The sequence below is a fragment of the Colossoma macropomum genome, unplaced genomic scaffold (assembly GCF_904425465.1).
Source record: "Colossoma macropomum unplaced genomic scaffold, Colossoma_macropomum, whole genome shotgun sequence".
Lineage (NCBI taxonomy): Eukaryota > Metazoa > Chordata > Actinopteri > Characiformes > Serrasalmidae > Colossoma > Colossoma macropomum.
Window position 1 is genome coordinate 13,044,220 of NW_023494804.1, and position 20,583 is coordinate 13,064,802.

The 20,583-nt window shown below is 37.6% G+C and overlaps 1 protein-coding gene across 1 annotated transcript; it reads right to left on the reverse strand.

Annotated features, from left to right (window-relative positions):
• Window positions 1-435: 435 nt before the first annotated feature.
• Window positions 436-19,989, reverse strand: slc25a1b (slc25a1 solute carrier family 25 member 1b). Its single transcript, XM_036594615.1, has 9 exons — window positions 19,526-19,989; window positions 12,376-12,483; window positions 9,568-9,667; window positions 8,246-8,384; window positions 7,823-7,907; window positions 6,534-6,638; window positions 3,327-3,442; window positions 3,076-3,149; window positions 436-2,962 (listed from the first exon to the last, which is right to left on the reverse strand). Exons 1-9 carry the CDS (start codon window positions 19,635-19,637, stop codon window positions 2,848-2,850), a joined length of 954 nt encoding a protein of 317 aa, XP_036450508.1. The 5' UTR covers window positions 19,638-19,989; the 3' UTR covers window positions 436-2,847.
• Between the last annotated feature and the right edge of the window lie 594 nt (window positions 19,990-20,583).

Consider the following 20,583-nt stretch of genomic DNA (forward strand, 5'->3'; position numbering starts at 1 on the left):
AATATAGCGTTTCTTTAACTACCCGAAACTACCACTGGACCTACACGTGTCTTATGAGTTTTTATATGCAGTGTTGACAATAGTAAACTAGTGATAAATAATTTTTTAAAAATGTTTTCGTTGAGTATTATTTTGCCACACTTGAATTTGAAATTAATTTTTTTCAAATTTCAGCCCAAAAGATTGTGTCAAAATTAGAGTACAATAAGAATCAAGCAACAGGCATCAAGCAACATATTCGTAACCTTCTTATGTGATAACTTCCTGTGAGGTAGCTTTTAGAGGCATTAAACACTTCAGACATCTGGTTCCCATCACCACCACTGTGGACAGTTCTGGCACATTCATGCCAGAACACTCTAAATAACCATGTTTAATTCCCCTCCAAACAAATCAATGAATGACAAATGAGGAAGAACAAAAGAACTTCCCATATTCATGTCCAGCCACCATGATTTATTGAACATTAAGAACATAATGTAAAGGCACATTGTATGATTGAATAAAAACAAATATGGCAATACAAATTAAAAGTGTAGATATACGCAGTCTCATTATTTTACTATGGGCCACAAATACATCAAGAATATTTCATTACATTCACTGCCAGACTTCTGTCAAATAAGTCATACTGTCCAAACCAAGATATGTGACAAACATGGAAACACAAAACCATTGCTATATTCACAGGTGACCCAGTTTGTTTCCCGTTTCCTCTTCGAAATCACTATTTTCTGTGCTTTCACAACATGACCATATACTCATTTTATTCAAAGCTTTACAGATGGGTCAAGGACAATCATAGAGAACTAAATATATTTGGCAAGAAGAGAGTGAGCGCTCTTAAACATAATGAACATGATCGAGAGCTTAACGCTAACACAATTTCCAAGGCATAGACAAGCAGATATTAATTAGGCACGAATATTCTTTTCAACAAACACTGAACGCACTGTGTTATTCTCCCATATTAGACGTAACATTAAGTAGAACACATTAACATTTCTGCATCCTGACTCAAATCAAAAACAAAATCATTTGTACATTTGTCAGGTAAAACTGTACTGTTTTTCCCATTATAGCTTCAAATGCAAGTACAGGAATTCCTACTAATGAGCTGTTATGATATTTGTATACCTAGTGTACTATGTAAAATGTCAGTAATGTCAGGGAGACACTATTGTGCCCTGTATTGAGAGATATCATCTGCTTTCTCCCTCATTAGTTTTTGTGTATATTTTGGGGATTTCTTGAGGTAGGAGAAGAGATAAACAAAGTGACACTGAAAAGCAATAATCAAAAGCAGCATATAATTTAAGGCCATTTCAGATCCATGAACCACTTCTCAAACCAAACATTCTGGACAGATTTGGTAATCTCTTTAGCATGAATAAATATTTTGTATCTCTCATGAAGCCAGTATGAGTTAAAAGCTATCCCGCGCTCATTCAAGCAGCCAGAAGTCCTCCAAGTTGTGTTTTGGTCACTGTCAATGGTACACGCGTTGTCTAACACACATCATATTCTTTATTTTCAGAAATTAGCACTACTTTGATTATGCCATATTAGTGCACGAGGACATAATCATGGCATACAGACAAACGCTACATGCTGATCATGAGCACTAGTAAATACTGGTCTAGGCACTTAGTTGCATTTCATTACTTCTCTTAAATTAGTACCGTGTTCATTAAGGTTTTAAAAGTGCACATATTTACTGGAGGTACTGAGGAGACTGTGTTTCTGAGAATTAAAGGCTTTGGTGCTGTTTCAAGATGTTTTGTGCGTTTTTGGATCAAAGTCCTACAGACTGTGGCAAAAATCAGGCTCTTAAAATTAGCAAGTACGCAAGTAATCACTTGAAGAGGCAAATTAGCGCACTAGCATAATCTGAAGAAAAAAAAAAAAAGCTAACAGTGTAACTCCACTTAAACATTTCCTTGGTTTTGCCTAACCTGCTTGAAAGTGCTTGATCTTACTTTAATTACTACATTTTTGAGTGTAGCTACACTTTTAAGCAATACTTAAAATCCTCACATAGCTAATGATGAATAAAAGCTAATAGAGGCCAGTTAGCAAAAAATACTAACAGAATTTCTGCTGGGGCCACACAGCTCTGCAGAGATTAGCATTTTCCCTTATTAAACACTCTGAATTCAACTTAGGAAGGTCTTGCTAATTAGCTAATGAGCTGAATTAGGTGTTTAATGAGGCAAACTGCCAAACTCTGCAAAGCTGTGGTTTGAAAAAGGCTAATTAAGCTAATTAGTTCTCATTAGCTTTACTTCATTATTAGCGCTTCTAGCATCTTTAAGCTGTAATAAGCTATTTTTGTAATGGTAGTAACTTGCCACACTTTTGAGCAATGATGAACTTGCTAATATAGTTATACTTCAATACGTTTCATATGTTTTAGTGTCATCACATTTAATACAGAAATCAACTAAGTAAATGTAATATAATTTTAGAAAAAAAATCCTAAGGGTAACACCTTAAAACGACACCAAAAAGCCAAGTTTTTCATGCTAAAACATGAGTTAAGCCTTTCTTTTGCTCTTCCCATTAATGATTCTCATTAATAAAAAAGCAAATTATTTTCCTATTAGCTAATTTTCAAGTATTTGTGTGCCTCACATTATTTGGGGAAATGTTTTCTCTGTCTTGATTTTAATGGGCTACTTTAGTACATTAGCAGCCACTTGGCTTTGCCGCTTGTGAGCACATGCACTGCCTTAAGCACATATTTGGCCTCCTGACTGCATGTTCCCATGCGGCACATCACTGGGATGCTGTGAAGGTCAGGCCATGTTCACCAAGCTCTGTCTGCATCACAGTGCTCTCTCTGCTTTAATCCGTCTTCCACACCATATTAAGAACCTTCACCACCTCCTCATAGATCACAAACACGATTGCCACATCCATGCAGACTCGACCAAGTCTCGGAATGGTCCCTTTGTAGAACCTAGAACACAGACATAGGATTATAGTGGTATCTCCTAGCTTGTATAGTTAATAACTAGCTAGGTGTTACTGTGTAACTGCATGCTCAGTGCCAGCATGGACGTGTTCACTTACGCTGCTGGTCCTTCGTGTCTCATAATCTTGATGGCACAGTCCATGGTGTTCTTATATTTGTGAGCCTCTAGACCCTAGAGACAGATATTTGATTACACTCCAAGCCGCCAACCACAAATCATGGATTATTTCTTTAAACCACCATTTTAATGGCCCCAAGCTGAGGCGCTGGGGAGATATCATTTTCACATACGAAGAAAAATTAGATTTAGAGCACCACAGACTTTAAAACTAATATAACCACAACTCACCTGCATTCTAGTCTTAATCACATCAAGCGGTGTGTTTCCGAATACACTGGCAGCTCCAGCTATGGCTCCAAACACTCCAGTCACCAGAGGGTTTATGGACTTGTTGGGGTTGTCACCTGGTTTTGAAATAAACATATGTTTGTTCAGTCTTGCATGTTTACAGCCTAAGACACTCAGTTTATTAGGTACACCTAAATTGCAACTACACTCATTGACTATTTTATTAGGCACACCTACGATATAGGTGCACTTTGTAGGTTTACAATCCTGGTAATCCATCTATTGCTGCACTTTTTTTCAGTCACCTTCTATCCCGTACATAAACGGGAAAGGACCACCTAGGGTTGGGCAACATTACATACACTTACAATACTCCAAGAACACTGAACAACTGTATGTTTTATTAGGAAAAAGAGTACAATTAGTCCTCTTCCATTGGATTTAGTGCAGTGCATTGCGTGAAGCATTCAATCAATCAATCAACCTTTATTTAAACTCTGAGTACATTGAGGAAGATTGAGGAAGAAAAAGTAATTATGAATATAGTAGTAAATAGAAAAAAAAAAATCAATAAACCATTAAAATTACAACAATATAGTAACTACATAAATAAGATAAAATTATGATAAATTACAAAATATAATTAAAGTTAAATAATTATAATGTAAAACTCAATAAAAATCACCATATTCATAGTAATTTGGTTCTTTTTTTTGTCTGTTTCAACTGATCAGAAACACTTAAAATCATGAAGTATATCACATATTGAGAAAATCTCATCAGCATCATGATGTTACACTTTTGCCACAACATCCACCTCTAGGACTACAAGACCAGGTATTGCTTAGGGCCTTTTTCAGCACAGCAGTGACACTGACATGGTACTGTGTCTTGCACTGTTACAAAAGTTTGAGTGCCCTGGCCAAATTGCATGTTTTGTTGATTTTCTTTTAGAAAATAAGGTAATACGTTGAATAACTTTACATTTTAATGCACAATTACTGTTTATTTGCTGAATTTAACACATTCAAACAAACAAACAAACAAACAAACAAACATTTTCTAAGCCTTTATCCTCCTGGGTCACAGGGGGTGCTGGAGCCTATCCCAGCAGTCTTTGGGCAGAAGGCAGGAAACACCCTGGATAGGTTGCCAGTCCACCAAAAAACATACAAAAAAAAAAAAACACAAAATGTAGCCTGTGCCAATGTTATGGCACATTTTATATTTTGTGTTTCATTTTTTTTCTAATATGTTATAACTTAGCATATAAAGAAACAGCACAAAAATTAGCAGAAAAATTGCTATATATTTATGTTATATTGCTATAAAATTGCTATATTTAAGCTTCTTACCTGTAGAAGATGTTAACTTATTTTCAATTAAAAAAAATAAACAAACCGTAATTAAACTGGAGGTGTTTAAACATTTGCATAGAGCTGTACGAGTGTATCAAGCACAGCAGTGTTGTGGGAGGGTTTTAAACACTATATACATTTACTAGCCATTATTAGACAGACACATCAACCTTGTAAACCATATTGGTAATAATAATATTATAATAATAATATAGTAATATTTTTCTAACCACAATTTGCACAGCTACCATTACACCCACTAAAGTCACAGAAGATTTATACACAATAAAGCTCTAAAGCTTTTTCCCCCCCTGTGGTCTGCATTTCTGGTAGGCAGACTATTCTCAACATTGGCTGTAAAATGTGTAAAATCTAGGGCCTGACTGATATGAAAATTGTGTGACTGGTACTGATTTTAAGGAGAGAAATATTCTAATAAGCGATCATATCAAACAATATATTTTGATATTGATATTTTAGAGTCTAACTTATTAAAATTGTTTATGTAATCAATGAAGTAACAGTTTTTGTTAAGTATAACTGATAAAATTGTTTAGAGTGAGTTCACTGTCATTTGTCAAATGTTAATTGTCCTCACATTCCTAAACTCAAATACAGCTGTATGCAAAAATTTGAACATTTTCTGATCATTTTAGTGCATGATACCTAGTCATTTGCGCCATAACTTTTGCATGGGCCACATTTCAAGTTTTATTTTATTTTGTAATATGTTTAGTTTAGCAAATGAACAAGAATTGTGCCTTTAAATGTGCAGAAGTGTGTTCTCTGTAGAGCATGTGTAAACTTAATTTCACTTAGAAAATCAACAAAACTTGTCATTTGACCAGGGATGCCCTAACATTTGCAACTGTAAATAGCAGAAACCCAAAGTTTTAAATAACATATATATCATAACAATGAACCTTATTTAGCCACTGTTCTTAAGAAGAAATTTCTTCTTAAAACCCACTTATGAGGTTTTATTAAGATTCTGATATTCACCAATGTTCTCTTATGTGGGATTTGTTCTTAGGTAGGAAAAGAATCTACGTGCATTCAAGAGAACAAAGGTGCGAACAATTCTGCGGTTTGAGAACACGTCATGAATCTGACGCAGGCTTATTCTTAGGACCTTTCTCAAGAACACATTTTTGAAAAATTTAGGAAGATTGGTGAATGAGATCCAATGTGAGCCTACGCAGAATTCTTCTGCAGTTTTGGTTTCTGTTGATTTACTTCCTATTTTTCATCTTTTTTCATCTTCCTATTTTTCCTTCCTATAGTTCTCTCCATTGAAAAAAGTTTTTTGTGTGTATTACATGTCATGCTAAAAGTGAGGTTTGCATTCAAATTTACCAGTGCAGCCTGTATTATTGGCATATAGTTAAAGAGGTGGTAACTCATTTTGAGCTCCTATTCTCTATTGGCACTGTTCTCTAAGGTATCACCCTCTTGTTGAGAGGGTCCCTGGTGATGGTGCGCCTATGTAAGGAAGCTAATTTTTGGACTATGCTAATATTTTTGCCGATATTGATGCAACCACGGGTCATCAATTTCGGCCAGTATTACCAGCCAGCATACTGGTTGGGAACTAGTGAAAAAAAAAAAAATCTAAGTCAAAAAGCAACACAACACACTAACATGCAACTACCATGTTGTTATCACCAGAGCGTAGAAAGAGGCTGATAATTTGTGCAGCAACAGTCAGTTAATAATAGGCAAACTATACATAATAGATAAGCGTCCTTACATGATAAATATACTGGCTAAACTGGCAACTCAGTGTAGGGCCAGATCAGTTGCTAAAAACTGTGCATGTAGATAGTAAATAATTAACTTAAGTACAGACCTTTGTACCAGTTTCTCAAGGAGGTCATAACAAAGAAACGAATAGCTTGGTTTGATCCTTGCTTCAATACTGTTGCTGTCAATCCCTGATATGTTCCCTTAAGGCCTAAGAAAAGAACAGAACAATGCATGTTTACACTAATAAAACACTGGATTACAAAGTCACAGATTAGGAAAAGTAAGTAGACATTCCACCCCAGTTAAACCAGTCTGTGTCCATTAGCTACTATAAAGATCCACTTGTTCTAAAATTAGCTCTCTTAGGTTCCCATAATCGATTGGGGCCAAAGCAAGTAGGAGTGTGACAGTCACATGGCCTCGACACTCATCACATGTTGCTCATGTGAATGAATGTCAATTGCAGAACTTGAACATGGATAATCGATACCCATTTATTTTGTTCAGAGACTTATTTAAACTGAATGTGAATGAGCTGATGTTCTCGGCTCTTGGTCTTATTTGTGGAGTCTTCGCACTGTGTTTTTGAGTAAATGTGTGTAATTAGGTGTAATGAGACATATTTATTAATTTGTTTAATATATCCTGTGCACTTTAGCTACAGCTGCCTCCCAGCTCAGCAAAGAACCAGCAGACCAAGCAAACTCACAGAGTGTGGCTGCCGAAGCATGTAAAAATCACCTATCCTCTGTTGAATCACTCACTGCCTCTGGAAGTAACATCAGTGTTGGGAGCTTCACAAAAAAATGGTTCCATGTCCAATCAGTTGCACACAAGCTTAATGCTAAGTGCAATGGGTGATGTCAAGCTTCCACTCGAGTAGTGGAAATGTGTTCTCTGGAGTGATGAATCACATTTCTCTATGAGGCAGTCTGATAAACAAAACCGAGTTGACAGATGCCAAGAGAACGGTTTGGCATGAACTGAAACATGGATTGCGAGTCAGGTCTTACTGTCCAACATCTGACCTCACAAATGCTTTTTGACTGAATAGGCCCAAATTTCCATAGACACACTACAAAATCTTGTGGAAAGCCTTCCCAGAAGAGTGGAGTAAGTATTTTGATTTATAAAATAGTTTAGAGAGAAACCAGATGAGCACACAAATGAAACAATAGTTCCCTATTCCAGCTCAGGGTTACTGACCATATTAATATTCAAAAGATTTTGTAAAATTAAGTTACAAAGAAACACAATGCTGGGTATGCTTGTACTTAAATAACAATATATCCTGAATTAGATCTGTAAACAGTCTAAATTAGTTCTGTAAAAATGAAAAACTGCATTCTGTTTCATCTCCAATAGATGGCAGTGCAGGTAAACTTTACAAACCTTGTGTTCTGACTATTTCTCTTACACCATGGAAAAAGCCTCGATACTTGGGGTTGGCTGAGGTCTGATCGTGGATAAATTTGACCTGAAACAGAAGATAAAACAAAACTTAGGCCACAGCTTTAAAGCTACTAATTCAATGTTACTTGTGATTCTATTTCTCAATTACTTATGTATATTTTCACAATAAATTTTCACAGTCATCAAATGTAAAGAGAACTGCTTTTTCTAATCCAGCCCCCAAAGCCTCCTATGCCACCCCATGCACATTATTTAAGCAGATCTAAATCATCTCTGTAGTTTTAAATAACTTGACTTCCCTTCATTTGGAGCTATAGAAAAGATGCATGTGTTAGCCATGGCATAACTGATGGCTTAGTAGAGAAGTATGGATGCTGACTTCTCAATGTTCTTCTCATGTACCTTTATTGTCTCCATAGGACACACCACCACCACAGCCTCAGCCACACCTGCGCCCAGGCCGCAGATCAGCCCTCGTGTGCTGTCCAGCTTTCCAGCTTCGTCCCTCATCTTATTACTGAGAAACTCAAACACTCCAAACCTGAGGAGACAGGGGAACACCTGAAGATACAGCATTCTCAGAGTGACCTCATGAAGCAACCGGTGAGCCAAACAAATAAATTTACTCAATTTTCCCCTTATCCCAAATTGCACTAAACTACAAGTCTAACGTATTAACCAAGTAATGGAAAACTATGTATACCAAGCATTGTCCAAACTATGCTATGGTTGTCTATAAAAAAGATGGTAAAGTATGGTCAAAAAGTATGGACAAAATTTTAAGCTTCAAGATGGCTTATACTACTGTTTTTAACAACGCAATTTTTTTGTCAAATCTGATCAATAACAGTATGTCATACAGCATCAGAAACCTCATAAGTCTATTTAATAACTACTTAATATCTCAACATGGCATGAGGCTAGTTTGCGATGATTTAGACATGCTGGCTCCACAATACTTTAAAACCAGTGTAATGAACTGACACCAAACATGATTTGGGTGCTAGACTAGTTTTTTCACCAAACTATTACTATTAGTCAAATGTTTACCACTTCATCACCAACATCAGATTTCACCACAATGTACCTAGACATCATGCTCACTTATTTCTGGCATGATGCAATGTTCATGAGTCTTACCTCCACCTGACTTTAAAAAAAAAAAAAAAAAGATGAATCTGTCCTTTAATAGTACCCAACTACCATCTTAGGCAGGGGCAGATTATGCTCTTACAAGTAATCAAGCATCTTCGAAGGCCAGTAATACAGCTATAAAAAATACGAATGGCAGGGAATGATTTATTTTACATATTACTGGGATAATTGTTTGTCTAATTTTTTACATTTGCAGCAGATTGTCCTGGGTCTTTGAGGTGCCTTGTACTCATTGAGGTCTCCTAGCAGCCACAGGCCCCTGGGCACTGGCCTAGTCATTTATCCTTCTCTGATTTTAAACAAGCTACATTTACTCCTATTAACATCAGTTTGTAACTTGCATGAGGAGATGAGGAGAAGTTATGAGGCATTATCTGCTATTGATTTACTTTACTGAATAGATTTTATATTATTTATTTGTTTATTTATAGGCCGACATGCAGCTTCGCAGGCACACCATAGTTCAATGTGTTTCTTCCCCCGGAGTTCTTTTAATTTTAACGAAAAATACTTACACAGTGCAGCTTGAAAAAAACAATAAACAAAAAGAAAACCTATGGCATGCTTACCTCACAGCTGCTTTGGGGATGGAACCATAAAGCAGGGAGCTGAGGCCCCGGTACAAGCCTTTCACCCCATGGCCCTGGACTGTCTGCTTCACACAATCAACTGTGCAAGAGACAGGAACGAAAGAGAAAGTTTCTCCATGAGAAAAGAGTTTTTCCATGGCGATTTTGCATTAAACATTATGAAATAAACCTCTTCTCCCCAGGTTTGTCTTAAAGAGATATTTCAGCAAAGGAAAAAATTTATAATAATTTCTACAATTGTCCCCAAGTCCCAGATGTACTCAGTAAGCCAAGAACTGTTTGGGGTCCAATATAGCTAAAGACACTACCATCAGTCATTGAAGCCTAATTTGTGTGCATGCATTTGTCCATTTTTATACATGTCCGTATGTCATACAATGTCATAAACTATCAACAAATCTTTCTGAGATTACCTAACAGCTTGACTGCTAACTGGTGTGGTATACGTTTCTATTGTTTGTTAGCTACATAAGCCTTGTAGCCTCAGTGTAATGCTAAAGAAGAGAACTTCAGACACCAACCAAGTCTTTGCTGATCAGTTGTCTACATTTGAGGAAAACTGCATGAATTAGATTTTTTTTGTGCGCACTTTGTTCTTTTAATGCAAAACAGGACACCTTGTGCACTTGAACAATTACTCGCCATCCTAGTGTTTCATTATTCTATGGAGTCAATATATCTCCAGAGCTCAGCTGTTTCGCAAAAGTTTGCTGCTCGAGTGGTAAATCAATGATTACGTCAAATCACCGGGTAGACCACTCAGCCAAAGGCTGATCAAACGCAACACGAGAGCGTGACAAATCTATTGGTCAACAGCCGCGACACAGAAGCTCCACATGGGAACAATCAGTGCTGGCAAACATGTTGTGAAGAAAGAGGGGTTACCTTCCAAAGTCCAGGGACTATGGAACACTGATAAAGCTATGATGAGTGCTGGAGATATCAGAAAGGGGTTAGCGCCGCACTTTGTACTTATAACTTAACACGCTCACGCTTCCTTCATAAACGCTGGCACTGTCCCCACCTAGGCACTTTTGGAACATTTTTAGATAATTAAAATGCAGGTGAGCTCTAAGAACACAAGTTTAACACCAGTATGGCTGGTAATTGCTTAATAAAACAAGGTGTCCTAGTTAGTATTAAATGAATAGCAAAAAATCTAACTTACACAATTTTCCATGTATTTCAGTTATAATTGATCTACCAAGACATGTTTGGTGTCTGAAGTTTGCTTCTTTAGGACTTGAGCCATAAGACTAACAAGCTAACTAATAGAGAAATCTCGAGCTCCACCAATTAGGACTGCGCAAACTGCATACCTAAATCATCACACATTTGCCTTAAACTCAGAAAAAACAGAATATTCCTCAGACAATGTTCAGGATGCTACTGTTTTTTATTTGTTTTAGACTCACTGAGCAATTTATCAGATACACCTACCTTGTATCTACACTCATTGTCCATTTTATCAGCTCCACCTACCATACAGGTGCACGTAACAGTTCTCCATTACAGACTGCAGTCCATCTGTTTCTCTGCATACTTTGTTATCCCACTTTTACCCCATTCATCAATGTTGAAAACCCCCACAGGACCACCACAGAGTAGATATTATGTGGGTGGTGGATCATTCTCAGCACAGCAGTGGCACTGATGTGGTGGTGGTGTGTATATAACAGCATGTCACACAGTACCAGAAAGCACATAATCCAGTTTGAGGCAAATGTGTAATGATATAGGTATGCAGTTTTTGCATGATTCTAATTGGTGGGATAGATGCTTCCCTTACCTACACTGGCTTTATAGCTCCAGGGAAGAAGGAAACTTCAGACACCAAACATGTCTTGGCCATTGGCTATATAACTCTGAATGTGTATGTAATTTTGTAGTTGGTGTAATGACCATACAATTAACCCCAGATCCAAGCAAGGTTTCTCTGAGAAAAATGCAGTTTTTGAAAAAGCATGGCTGTCAAAACACAAATATTTCTACATGCGAGCTAAAAATGCTGTGCATTTAACTGACTGGCTCCCTCATCAAAACACCCCACACAAACCAGCAAGCTTTACAAACGTGGCTGTTAAGTTGCGTTGACAGTAGTAGTCCACACTTTGAGCAGCTGGTGTTGGTATTTAACAATGTTAAAGTGTAATAGTAGACTTACTTTCTTGTGACGCCATTTTAATGCACAGCAGTGGTAGCTTGCTTTAGCATGAATGTAGCCGTGGTAACAAAAATGCTCAAAAGCCAATACATTTTATCCTGTGTGCACGCCCACACCCAAGTGTCATGGGATCCTCTGAACCTCTACAGGGTTGTTTAGCAGTAAGTAAGTAGCAGTAAGTAAGTGTACTATTCAAAGCTTGCTGGTTTGTATGAGGTATTTTGGCAAGGGTGCCTGTCTTATGATGTCAGTTCAATGTGCAGCAGCGTTAGCTTGCACATAGCAATATTCATAGTTCGGTACATGTACGTTCAACAAAACATACTGGCTTTGAAACATTTCTGTTTATCACAGGGTGCAACAGCCATGACTTTTGAAAACTCTGTTCATTTATCTTATAGGGAAAACCAGCTTAGACCCGGAGTACCTAATATGAGCATGACACTGACTTCAGAATGATGCATGACTTCAGAGGACACTGTTTGGGGTAAGAGGGAAATAGTGCTAATTAAATTTGAACTATTCCTTTAAAAACTTTACTTTTTTGGGATGGAATGATAACCTTTCAGGTGTAATATAATACAGACAGGGAGAGACAGGTTTGAAAGGAGACAGAGACACACCAATGCCTTTGTAGCGTGGGGGGTTTGCCTTCTCATCTAACTGTAACTGGGTTTTCACATACTCTGTTGGGAAAGTGATGCAGATTTCAATCCCTCCAGCAATCCCACCTGTAAAAACAGACAGAGGCCTTCACAAGAGTTGCAATTAAAATGGTTAATCCCTACATTTTACACTTTCCTATCTGCAAGTAAAAACCATCATTAACAAATAAGAAACACAGTATGGAAGTGGATGAGTAAATACAATACATAATTTAAGTCATTTTCATGATTCAAAATAAAGCATTCAAACTAGTTAATATTAACCATGTTATGTACTAATATCCATATAATTACACAAATAAACGTTGGATTTTTGAGCTGAAAATGTAAACATGCATAAGTTCATAGGCATTTAGAGGACAATCACAATTAGCAGGAGCCTCCTTAAAAATGTCAGCTTTGTGCATCTGCAGTGAAACAGCAAACAGCAAGGGGGCGAGTGACTGGCTGCTATTGGCTCAGTGAGATTCTGCCCACTTGGCCTCTCTCCAGCTTTGAAGAGGTGTGTCTGTAAACCACAGGTCCTGCTGCTCAACAGGATATGAAAAAATTATTGGGTTCTCAAACACTAGCACATGCTCAGTGCAATTCCGCCTGCCTGCTACAGCACAGCAACGGTTAATTACATACCACTCGCAAACTGCTTATTATCTATCTAGCCACACAAATACAGGCAAACACGGAAAGATTTGATCAGTGTAAACAAATGCATTGTTTGAATTCAGACTCTTTGCTGATGGATTAAAATTAAGTGCTTGACATACTGCATCAAACTGCAAAAGTTACAAACCACTCTTCATCTGTTGACTTTTATGTCAAAACTGCTATTAAGGACATGTTTTGAAATGAAAATGAAAATTACACAGCAGCCTCTGCAACTAAATATGTCACCTTTTTCAATATTTAGCATGTCCACCCATTAGCCTTTACTACAGCTTCCATTCTTTTCAGGAGACTTGCTTTCAGTTTTTTGAAGAAATCTGCAGGGATATTTTTCCACGCCTCCAAAGTTCAATCTTAAAAGTCAGCTGCATTTTCTGTTTCTCACAATCCAAGTAATCTTAAACACATTCAATGATGTTGAGGTCTAGACTCTAAGGTGGTCAGTCCATTGTTCTGAGAACACCATCAGCTGCTATGTTTGACTCGCAAATAATATTCTTTTTTTTGTCTATATCCTTTTCACAGAAAACGGCTTCTTGACAGCTATCAAGCTATCAGCACATCATTTTAGACCCACAGAGTTGAGTTGTCTTCTCACAGTGGTAGGACGGATAGAAACACCTGCATGTTTTCATAGCCGACGCAAGAGTGGAGCTTTGATTTTCTCATATTTGATGGTGATAGTTTTGGTGGTCTATCAGGTCTAGCACCATTGTTAGGTTTCCCATTTTCTCTACCGTCTACTCATTTTTTGAATTACAAGTATCACAAGTCGCAATCACCAGGGTCCACGCACAACAAGCAATTTTTGAATTTGGACAGTTTTTGAACTCAAATAATTCCACAACAATTCTTTTCCGGACTTGCCATCTTTTTCACTGTTCATTTGTTCTCATGTCTGTAATGTTGATGCATCCTGTAACATTAAAATAATGCCTACTGATTTTAACTGGCCTAATGTGCCCAGCCTTGGCCTGTACTTTTGTCACAAGGCAGAATGGATCCATGGATTCATGCTGTTATATTAAATCCTGACCTCTACTATTTCGAGAACCTAGCCTAAGCATGTCTACCTGGGTGCTGCAGAGATTACAATTACCTTCATTTAACACACTGAATCCAGTCTGAAGGTCTTATTAATTAGCTGATGAGCTGAATCAGGTATGTTTAATGAGGCAGTGTGCCGCAGTGTTTGGCTCGCGAAGACTGGAGCCTGACACGTGACCTTGCAGAAACTAAGATTCATTAGACCGGACAATGTTTTTCCAACCTTCAATCATCCAGTTTTGGTGACTATGTGCCCACCCCATAATTTTCCAAGCTAACAGATGATGTACCAATGGCATGGTCTACAGTTATAAGCCCATCTGCCTCACTGTTCAACTCTGCTTTCATGGATTCTCCTCTACACACTTCTATTGAAAAGCCAGCACTGTTACATGAATATTTGTGGTCATTCTGAAAAGGCCATTCTCTTCTGGCCTCTACGTTCAAAAAGGTGTTTTCACCAACAGAACTGCCACTCAATGGATGTTTTGTTTATCAAACTGCTCCCAGTAAACTCTAGAGACCCCAGGAGGGAGGTTGGAACCACAATGTCTGGCACCAACTAATCATCATGTTCAAAATGACTTAGCTCATCATGTGCCTTGATCATTCTAATGTTATTAGTAACAACTAATTCTCTTAAATATTTTAGCATGCTTTATTGACAGAGTTGCAGTCACATCATTCACTGTTTGGAAGAACAGGCTATTTGTGTTAGCCTAATACAGGTTTACCTGTGTATCTGAGTGTATATAGCAGCAGGCCAACATCACAGGCCCAAACATTCACTGAATTAGATATTTCATCTTGCTTTAAGACAAATGGTAGCATTCAGACATCAGGCACTTATGGCACTCACAACCTAAAAAGAATGTTTCAATCTCTTAAAATTTGGATACTGCATCATAACCAGATTCCATGGCTGTATAACAAAGGTCTTGAGGGCTAGTTGACTACTGAACAATGAATCTGAAGCTTATGAACTACTGTAACTAAAAAGTGTGGATACACATATACTGCCAAGTTTTGGCACCTCAATACAAAATATTCAGTCTACATAGTGTTAATAATTTTGCAACAAACACTCTTTTGTGAATAATCATTTCTGTGCCCACCCTAGTCTCACAAGGCCATAACAAGAACATCTAGACAACCATGAGAAATTCTGGGCAATTTCTAAACCAATCCAACATCTCATGAAGTTAAAGCTCAAACCAGGGGACGACAGTGCATCTATCAACATTGTCCAATAGACAACAAGCCCGTTGTTAATCTGATGGACATAATGTAAGTTCCCCCAAAGAACTCTCAACTAAGCATGTAGATGTGTGCAGAGAACACATTACTATTGCAGTAAAAATTCTGTTGGCTAATGATAACTTTTGGCTAGGTTGCTTGTTTTTCTTTTGTTATTGATTGTACTATAGACGATAAAAGAGCACGGACACCATAGGTTTAACAAGTTTTTCCCAGAAGTGTATTCTTATGGGATCACAACTGGCCCTGCAAGACTATGCCCACCCCACAAAATCAGCATGTACACTTCATATTACACCCAAGAGTGATGGAGTTGTGGTTTTTCACAAAAAACACAAATTCTGCAGGTATCAGAATACCTGTTTAACAGGTATTTGCGGAGCAATCTCTGAAAGACATGAAGCAGGAGATTTCCGACCTGCTCTGCAGGCTTGTCTAGTGGTGTGTGAAAAGTGGGGTAGAATGAAAGATTGCTCAAACACGCTAACAGCTAACATTCATTATAGTCAGACAATCAAATCTCAATATGCGGTTGCATTTTAAGGAGCTCCTGGGTCAGGGGATGATTAGAGAACCAGCAGTCCTTCTCCTTTTGTATTATTCATTAGCTAAAACCCTGCTGACTTCTGACTATCAGCGTGAGAGCAAAGGTTATTGGCAAGTTAAGCTATCCCAGTGCAACACACATCAGACTAATGAAGGCAAGTAGCAAATACAGAAACTTCCAGCTTCAGGCTTTAGTATCATGCAGAAGTCAGAGACCACCCTTTTATTGGTTCAATTTTCAGTCAAAATGGTCAAAGTTATTAAACTAACATTGTCAGAAAAAAAGACAGGAAACATTACACAAAAGCCTCCAACACTATAATACCAAATCTATCAGTATTTTGTTTGCCTACACTTTTATGCACCCCACTGCCACTTTAAGTCTTCTATCCTTCCAATCTTAAAACCAACTAGTTACAGCTGTGGCATCCTAACAAAAGATGTTCCCAAAATTGTCACTGACACAAGCAACAACCCAAATTCTACTAAGCTGCCTCGCACATTTCATTCTCATGAGCATCATGTGCAAAATGGCTAAAGGAGATATTTCTGTTGAGATTAGATATGAGATAATACACTTAAATAAGGAAAATAAAAAAAAAGTTAGCCATCATCTGCAAGAATTAGCAACAAGCCCCTAGCACTCTTAATACATGGAATAATGCAATATCTAAAGCAAAGTCCCTTTTGCTTGTTTAGTTGTATGATGCGTTTAGGTTGTGAATGATGTAACCCAATTTTCCTATGTCCTGTGATGAAAGTATGATTCGTTTTTCTTGACAAGTCTCATGTAGATGTGGATTGGGTTCAGAATAGGAGTTGTTTGGCTTTTCTTTATATTGAAAAAATAAAAATAAATAATAATAACAGTTTCCAAAACTAGAGTTCAAAAAATTATTAACAGATACAGAGAAAATGGGACTCCTAACAACCATGCAAGACCTGCCAGACCAGCACAACTGTCATCATCAGATAGACATATTTGAGAGATAGGAGAAAAAAAAAAAAATCACGCTCCACTTTTGCTTCAGATTGGATAAAATCTGCAAGTGTGTCTGTCCATCCTTGTACTGTGAGAAGACAGCTCAGTGCTATGAATCTAAAGGGATGTGTATCTGTAAAGCCATTACTGAGAAAAAGAAACAGGGGGTAAAAAAAAAGAAAATTTGCACTAGAACACCAAAACTGGACATATGGAGAAAGGTTTTATGGATGGATGTCTAAATTGGTCTAAACATGTAAATGGGATTACTCGGATTGTGAAGAAGCAAGTGAAAATATCCCGGCATAGTTTTTTGAAAAACTGAAAGCAGGTCTCCCAAGTAGATGGAAGCTGTAATATGGGCAAAGAGTGAACATCTTTTGAATAACTAGTGTTAATTTCCACATGAATAGACAGCCAAACACTACTGCAAACCTGTAGGAGCCCCGTGGGTTTGTTCCAATCACTGCGCTTGTGTGTTGGCTAAACCAGAAAATTATGACGTCTCTTTTTGTGCTGAGTCACTGGTTCACTGGGCCACAAATGCGGACAGCTCATTTCAGAGTGCCCACATCTGGATCACGACAGCAGAGTCTAATGACATCCGAGAAAAATGCCTTGAACATGTTTTTAGAACGTTGCTAGGTCACTAGCGTAGCTAGCTATTAGTGAAAGCTAATGGCAACTGGTTACAGTCTTCTGATTTGCTTAATGTCAAGTGGTCCCCTCATTCAATGTTAGGAATGTAAGTGCATTTAAAAAATGCATTCCTTTAAAAGGTGAACAAAAGCATTGTATTATGAAGTGTTAACACCAATGATGGCATCCATTCACAGATCATGCAATTTATTCAGCTGAATAACTAACAAACTGCATTCCATACACTATGTATGTTCTTCTAGTTTTCAAAACCAGTCTCCATTATAAAGCCATTTGGTCTTCCATGCATCCACAAACTTCAATCAATCAAATGGACTATTAAAGAGGTTAGGAGAAGGTCATGCAACACAGCCGGAACTGAAAAAGAGCTGTCCTGCTGACGCTCGCTGCCATGAAAAGGCATTTGTCTTAGAACACATATGTCATAATTATGGGCTTAAAAAATGGGACAAAGAAATTAAATTATTTGTTGGACAACTAAGGCTTTGGGAATATCTTGCATATTGAAAATTTCTAAATATACTTGAATAGACTTAAACATTTAACTTAAAAATAACACTTTGCCCATACATTATGTGGTGATATTGGCACCATGACCTGATTGTTTTATTTTTCCACCTTTAGCCAAGCAGAGGACTATTCACATGGAGCAACATTTACGTACTTTGGTGTAAACCCAATTATTATACATTTTTCAAATGAATAAAAATAGGGACAATGGAGAAAATTAACCACTGCTCACCTAATGTTATGTATAGAAAGAAAAGGAAGTCAGAAATTAATCAAATAAAACTTGTAAGGTTGGAAATATTGTTTTTGAATGGGCATACAACAGAAAAAATAACTCCATAATGAGTAAAATTCAGGATAAAACAAGGATTTCAGTCATTTGCTACCTGTATTGGGGACCATTCATTAGTGTTCAAGCCAAACATTTAACTTTCAGTTATAATACAGACAGTTCATACTGAGTTACTTTTTCAGAACACATTAAAGCAGAATTGCATCGATTTTTCAAAATATTTTGCATAATTAAATTGTTAAGACTTAAATAAAGCCATTCAGAGTCGTTTTATATGAAATAATCCACTGTAGAGAGACTTACTGAGTCAGTTGTTCACAGTGGTTGTAATAAGAACCAGGTGTCCAAAGCATATAATGCTTCGAAAAAGCCACCTCACAAAAAGTTATGTCAAATAGTTACCAATGTTGCCTGTTGTTTGAGACATTAATTTATGACAGTTTTGAAATATAGTTTGGTCTAGAACAAAATTTATTTAAGGCAAAGAGGTTTACGTAGGGTGTAGTAAAGCAAAAAAGTACCCAGAAGAATTTTTTTCCAGATTTACCAGTTACCATAGTGGATATTACATTTAAAACCTCAGTAAACACATGTAGGTTCACTGGTAATTTTGGGTAGTTAATAATATGGCTATATATTTGCATTGTAGACATCGTGACCCTTGATTCCTATTACCACCACTGTTTAGATATCCAAATCAGTCGGTATACTTTTACACATTTTATACATTATACATACTCCATTTCACATCTAACCACTCTTAATGACTCTGTTTACATCTCTACGATTGAATTCTACAAACATTCTGAAGAATCGTTGGAATTCACCTTTAAGGGTCCCTTAAAGAGAACACGAAAGAGTAAAGAGACTCACTCTTCAAAGACTACATGCCAGAACACACCAGATACTTGCCTGTTCTGTGCTGCTGCTTATTTGAGACGGTTTAGGGTCCTGTTGAGAGCACCAGTTGTGTTGCTATTAGCTATGAAACCACTGCAATTGTCTAAAGCACGTTATAAAGGTCCAGCAAGCAAAAGGAAAACAACATGTGCCTTCTGAGAGACAAGGTTTCATTGCACATCGGGGTATACTCATTTTAAAATACAACTTAGCAATGACCTCAAGAAACAAGACATGTGAGACGAACTTACCAGCTAAAATGGCTTTGCCAGGGTGCGTTAGTTTCGCCTTCCCCGCCGGTGCTGCTGCAGATAAACAGTGGGGTCTGTGGAAGGGGCTCACAAATTTCGTCTCTCCTGACATGTTTGGGTATTCACAAGAAGATTTGTAAATGCGAACCGACCTCGGCTCGTGGCTAAACTCTTAAAACGGAATACTACACAGGGCTAACGTAGTCATTGACTTCGGTACCGTCTCCCCAGAACAATGTTTGCTGTTTTTGACAGCCCGAAGTTTCTTGACTGCCCTGTTCCTGTCAGTGTTGGGGGCGAACGGCTGAACATCGTGTTGAGGGCGGGGCGCTCGGTTTCGCCAGCACCACGTAGCGCCATGTTTTTCACAAACAAAACATTTTAAGGTGGACCGAAGTCTGCTTCGTTTCCTTATAACCTATCTTGCTTAAATGCATATTTCACACGAAAAGACATTCTGTAAACAGATGCTACTTACGCAACTTAGATGTTAACGTTTAACAGCGTATTTTAAGGACTACTAGGCTGGGCAACAGGAGGGAGCAGGCCAAAAGTCAAGCTCAACAGGCACAGCAAATAGACACAATTGAGTGCAATGAGTTGGTGTATTTTTTTCAATAACAGTAAAGCTATAAAAATCTTCAAAGGCACGGTTATAACAGAGACTTGTTGCTTCCAGTCGCACCCTGTTGTTGGTGAAACGCTTTCAATGTCCTGCGCCCCCTAGAGGTCAGTTGGTAAATGTGCAGTTTGGATCTGCTAGCATATCAATATTATTTTATGATGCGTTTATGCAGATTTCTGAAATGTGTTTTGATACAGAGACACCAAATAGCCTAGTTTTTCCCTTTTTAATGCGTTTGCTACTGGGTGACTGTCTCAGGGCACCTAATTTGTATTTAGTTACAGGGTCCATACTATGGGAAATGGAATTTTACTACCGCTTTTGAGAGTTTGGTGAGCTTTGCAAGCACTGAGTGTGTTAATGCGCTTAATAATCCAATCATAATATGATTTCTGTGTTTATCTGAATATTCAAGTAGTCATGAACAGCATAG

Bases quoted from the DNA above. Each gene is read 5' to 3' on its own strand.
- slc25a1b (XM_036594615.1), bottom strand. From the start codon at position 19,637: ATGTCAGGAGAGACGAAATTTGTGAGCCCCTTCCACAGACCCCACTGT. The intron at 12,484-19,525 runs GTAAGTTCGTCT...CTGTTTTTACAG, and splicing joins TGGCAAAGCCATTTTAGCTG to GTGGGATTGCTGGAGGGATT. The intron at 7,908-8,245 runs GTACATGAGAAG...CTTCTGTTTCAG, and splicing joins GTCCTATGGAGACAATAAAG to GTCAAATTTATCCACGATCA.